We start from the raw sequence: 5,785 nt of genomic DNA on the forward strand, positions 1-5,785 counted from the left end.
ATCTTGGCCTCGGCAGTGGCAGGTGCAGGGAGGATGTGCCGCCTTCTGGCAGGGGGAAGAAGGAGGAGAAGATGAAGAAGTACCGGCGTGCCTTGGCCCTGGTCTCCTGTCTCTCTCTGTGTTCCCTGGTCTGGTGAGTAGCCGCGACCACACGGGACTTTCCCTTGAGGGGAGACGGGGCAGGGAGCGGCCCGAGTCACACCCCCAAATTATCCTGGCTTTTGGGGTGCGGGTCTCCGAGGCGCCTATGAGGCAACAAACACATTACTCCGTGACTTCCCGGCGGACTGGCCTGGCAGCACTGTGTGTGGAGGTTTTCATGGTGCATTTTGGAATTTACAGAGTCTTAAGTGGCAGAGGAAGCGCCCAGGTGCCTTTGTACCCAATTACCCTGGCCCTTGGCGATGGAGGGGTGTTTGGGTAGTGTTCAGATAGAGACTGGCTAAGTTGTTCGGGCTTAGTACCAGCCACTTGTTTTCATGGTGTGCGAAGGGCAGAAAGCGTGTCGGATGTGGCGTGTTCCCGATAGGCGATTTTAACAACGTGACTTGGGAAGGTGAGTAATGTACGAACAGTAGTTCTCCTGGCCCTTTTCTCTCCTGGTCTTTGCCTCGGATACTTTTGGGGTTGCTGTTCTTGGAAACTTTGGGGGGCGTTATGAAGCCCTTTTTCAAGGAGTAGATGATAAGCTGTTCAGTAGCTGAGTGTGTCTTAGGTGTAGTGTGCACGGGTGTTTCTGATCGTGTGCCTCGGATAATGTCCCTTAGTAATAGAAGGATAAGCCCTGCATTTTGAAGGCGGGAAGAGTGCTTTGTCTATAAGTTTCTGTATGGAGTTTCTGTTAATCCCTGGCACATTTGGGTTTTTGGGGAGGAGCAGAGAAAGCTAGCTTATCAGTCAAAGGATCGTTACCATTGCACTTGAAAAATCCCTTCTGTACTCCGAGGGGATTTCTTCAAAGCTGTGTGATGTTTGCTGATTAAACAGGTGCTTCTTCAGTCAAAGTGATTTGCTGTTACATTAAAATCTAGGTAAACTAAGTTTCTTGTTTAGCTTATTTCCGCAAAACACCAACAGTTGTTTTTCATTAATGTGGGGTGTCTAACGGATTCCAAAGACACTTAAGTTGTACCAGAAAATAATAGATAAATAAGAAAAGAAAACACTTGCCTGGCTGAAGAATTTTGAGTGGTAGGTTGATAGACGTTTTAGAGAACAAGAAATTTGACCTTTTTGACATTTACTCTCAACCCTTTAGCAAGACCAGTGTTATCTCATCTTAATACTTATCAGCATCACGTTGGGTACAAAAAGTGCTTTTAGGAAGTGAGTACACTCACTCATTTTAAATTTAAATTTGTACGTGAGAGAGGGAAACCTTGTATTCATAACCACTTCTTTCTTTTGGCTGTTTAGTTGTAGGTTATGTGTTTTTTCTCTTTCTCCCTGATCTTGCCCATCTTTAGACCATGTTGTTATTCTTCTTTACTTTGTGAAATGGTTTAGGGCAAAGAGGTTACACTTTTCATTCACATTTAAAACACACCAGGATCTCTGATTTTTTTCTTTTTTAAGTTGAAATATACCTGACATATAACATTGTGTAAATTTCAGTTGTAGAACATATTGATTTGATACATTTACATATTGTAATATGATTACCATTGTTGAAATAGTTAAGCACCTCTATCGTATTACATAGCCATTTCTTCTTGTGGGAATAGTTAAGATCTAGTCTCAGCAAGTTGATAATTATCATAAAATAGTGTTGTTTATACTAACTATTCAGTGGTCTTCAGGACTAACTTATCTACCAGTTGCAAGTTTCTACCCTTAAATGGAATTGAAAAAAAATTGATTGGTGGCAGTGAAATCAAGCATTTTAGTGTAATTTTAAAAATCATTTGTGGATTTATAATAACTGTGCTTCTATTATTTTGTTTAATTTCTGGCTGTCTTTTGCTTAAGCTAATCTCAATATGGTTTCTCATCTTGATTCATTAGAAATAGTAATGAGCTCATGACTTGTTGTTCATTTGGTCAGTCATGTTCAATTCTTTGCGACCCCATAGACTGCCAGCACATCAGGCTTCTGTCCTTCACTGTCTCCTGGAATTTGCTCAGACTCATGTCCATTGAGTCGATGATGCCATGACTTGTTAGGGGAAAAGAAATCAGTTGGCCTATTGAAAACAATAGTCATAAAGTTCTGTAAAGTTTGTTGACTTTCACAATGAAAAGTGGATATTGAGGGTTTAAGTAGTGCAAAATTTAAGAAGCTTTTGTTTAAGAAACAACTGAGTTAGTTTGTTTTGAGATTTGTTTGCACTGCCAAATTCAGAGAGATTTTAATTGCTCTTTACTGAAGCGGTTGGGAAGGCATTAAAGTAGAATATTAAGGCTTGAGAATTTTTTGGAAGGGTCATGATGAGATCAGGAAGAGGAGTGGTGTATGGTGTGATTGGTAAAGAGACTTTTCTTCCTTGGGAAATTGGAATAATGAAATTAAGTCACTGACTCACCTGGCGATCTGGTCCTTGCTACAGTCTGGTCTGTTAGGTCATTTCTCAACATCTCCATTCTCCCTTAGCTTGATGCCATTGTAGGGTTCAGCAGGTTTTGCAAAACAGTCATTTTTGTCTTTGTCATTCATAAAGTGTTGCAAGATTTTGTGATTCTTTTCTTTTTTAAGTTGTATCATTTTGTAGATTTTTGAGTGCTATATGTTTATACTACAACACTCTAGTTTCTAAATTTCCAGCCTCCTCATCCTACCAATATTACTGCATTTTATAACCACCTTATTTATATTGTCACATATTTACAGATCTTGATTATGTCTCCTCTCTCCTTTTGTCTTTCCAGCCTGGCGTTCTAACCTTAGATTACTTTCACAGAAGACCCATCCAATCTTTATTATTCATTCTGATTGCTATTTTTTTCCTTTTTTCATACTTTTGTGTGATTATCAAGTAGCACAGAGTATTTTAGGCATAAATGTACTATAACATCAAGAATAATTATGATAGCTATTATTTATTGTCAGCTGCCTCTTTGTCAAACCTGTGGTGTATACTTTGTACATTTTAGCGCTTTTAATCTTCAGCACCTTTAATCTTCACAACCACCCTATGTGTATTATTGATAAATTAATTTTACATTTTATAGTTGAGGAAATAGAGAAGTAACTTGGCTAAGGCAAAGCAACTATTAAGTTCTGGAGCTTGGATTTGAACCTAGGCTGCCTGATTCATAGGATCCTTGATTGCTGTAATCCTTTGACTATGGGCTAGAAAGCCTATATTGTAGTTATGGCTCCATCACATAATAGATCTGTGTCCTTGGACATGTTTTGTGGTGTCTTTGAATCTTATTTCTTATATCCTAAAAGTGGGAAAACTAATTCGTTCACAGCCCACAGGGTTGTTAGGATGATAATATGAGAGAGAATATATATGATAGATCTTTGTAACATAGTAAGGGTACATTATCTATATATTTCACCATAAACTCATTCAACAAAGGTTTTTTGCTCATTATGCTCATTATGTACCAGATGTTGTTACTGGCATTGAAAACCTGAAAATAGGGTGACCAACTTATCCTGGTTTTAGCAGTAAAAGCCCCAAGTCCCAGGAATCCTCTGTGTTAGTTTCCTATTGCCCCTGTAACAAGTTACCAAAAGTTTAGTGACTTAAAAACAACATACATCTATTATCAGTTTTGTGGGTCAAAAGTCCAAAATAAGTCTTAACTGGGCTAAAGTCAAGGTGTCAGCAGGCCTGGTTCCTTGAGACTCTAAGGGGAAGAATCTACTTCTTGACTTTTTCAGCTTCTTGGGTCTGCTTGCGTTCTGTTGATCGCCATTCAAAAAAGGAAAAAAAAAAACAAAAAACACTTGCCTTAAGTGGTAGATATTCAGATTTTTTTGTGTCCTCCCCTCATCAGAAATTAAAAGATGCTTACTCCTTGGAAGGAAAGTGATGACCAACCTAGACAGCATATTCAAAAGCAGAGACATTACTTTGTCGACAAAGGTCTGTCTACTCAAGGCTGTGGTTTTTCCTGTGGTCATGTATGGATGTGAGAGTTGGACTGTGAAGAAAGCTGAGCAGCTAAGAATTGATGCTTTTGAACTGTGGTGTTGGAGAAGACTCTTGAGAGTTCCTTGGACTGCAAGGAGATCCAACCAGTCCATTCTGAAGGAGATCAGCCCTGGGTGTTCATTGGAAGGACTGATGTTGAGGCTGAAACTCCAGTACTTTGGCCACCTCATGCGAAGAGCTGACCCATTTGAAAAGACTCTGATGCTGGGAAAGATTGAGGGCAGGAGAAGGGGACGACAGAGGATGAGATGGTTGGATGGCATCACCGACTCAATGGACATGGGTTTGGGTGGACTCCGGGAGTTGGTGATGGACAGGGAGGCCGGGCGTGCTGCGATTCATGGGATCACAAAGAGTCGGACACGACTGAGCGACTGAACTGAACTCATCAGAAAAATATTGTGTGTATAGCTTTATTATGTACTTAGTTGTTTATAAGATTTATACATGTGCAAATATGGCATTAGTATATTTATATACTAATAGTGTACGTAATAAGTGACACAAATTAGGTGGTTAAGAAAGGTGAGAAGGAAAATAATCTTAATACTTTGTTAACAGACCTTTTTGTTCTTATTTAAAAAGTAATAATTTGGTGAGAGTTGTGTAATTGACTGACTAGATTATTTTGCATCATAATGGGGATGAAAAATAGCTTGTACTTAGCCCTGCGATTTTGTTGTTGGCTTATGCTTGCCTTACTATTATCTTGGTGGGAATTTTTTTCAGAGCCACTTCTCCATGTTGTGAGAGTCAGTTTAGTTAAAACTAAATAAGTTAATCCCCGAATCTGCTTCATTGGGCACATGTAAATGACATTACATCACAATATGCTGGAAGTAAAATATATTTTATGGTTTACTGTTTGTGGAATTTTCATTCTTTCCTTCACTTTCAGACTGTATAGTCTCTGCTGTTATGACTGGCTGACCTTTAGATGGAGTGTGAATCCTTATATTAATCTTGGTAAAGCTAAATAAATTAAAAGTTAACTTTTTTTTAGAGCATTTTTAGGTTCATAGCAAGATTGAGCAGAAGGTACAGAGATTACCTTTAATACTTGATCTCTGTCTCCACCACATGCAGAATTTCTTCTATTATCAGCATCTCCCACCAGAGTGGTTTAATTTATTTAAGACTAAAAAAGTCAATTTTTTTTCTTTTTGCACCGAAAAGGATCATTTGGAGGCGCTCATATTTAGAGCTAATAAGAGAGGAGCCTGACATTTAAACGATTCTCATACATTTGACAGATAGTTACAAAAAATAGTTTAAAAGGTCTTTAGGAACTCGAAGGGAAGACTTTGTATTCTATAATAGATATGGTCTATCTCTAGCTGTGTGTCCTGGGACAAGTTAGCTCTGTGAGCTTCAGTTCTCATCCATAAAATGTTTTGAGAATGGTGAAGTGGCAGTCACAGTAGGGGAGAGTTGATAGATAACCTAATTCAGAGTAGTCTGTTTTGTTGGCCTTTTTGGCCTTAGTATTAATAGTAATTTTTCTGAGGGTATGTCACCTAGTTTTCATTGATTTAAGAGGTTTATTGCTTGGTTTGTAATTTTGTCTCTGTACCCTTTATTTTGCGTTTTCTCTGACAGTTTTGCTGGTTTCTTGCTCATTTGTTAATATGCATAAGTGAGCAGAAAAATAAGAAACTTAATTTTTTTTTTGCTTATTT

At 38.5% G+C, this 5,785-nt stretch overlaps 1 protein-coding gene across 4 annotated transcripts in view; it reads left to right on the top strand.

The window, feature by feature from the left end:
* Positions 1–6: 6 nt before the first annotated feature.
* SUCO (SUN domain containing ossification factor) overlaps positions 7–5,785 on the top strand; it is a 90,335-nt gene continuing 84,556 nt past the window's right edge. For all 4 annotated transcript variants that reach the window (XM_010849832.1, XM_010849834.1, XM_010849833.1 and 1 more), the window contains exon 1: positions 7–133. In XM_010849832.1, the coding sequence (XP_010848134.1) occupies positions 72–133 (62 nt within the window). In that variant the 5' untranslated portion in view covers positions 7–71. The remainder of the gene's footprint in view (positions 134–5,785) is intronic.

This window comes from Bison bison, unplaced genomic scaffold (assembly GCF_000754665.1).
Source record: "Bison bison bison isolate TAMUID 2011002044 unplaced genomic scaffold, Bison_UMD1.0 scf7180017864289, whole genome shotgun sequence".
NCBI classification, from domain to species: Eukaryota; Metazoa; Chordata; class Mammalia; order Artiodactyla; family Bovidae; genus Bison; species Bison bison.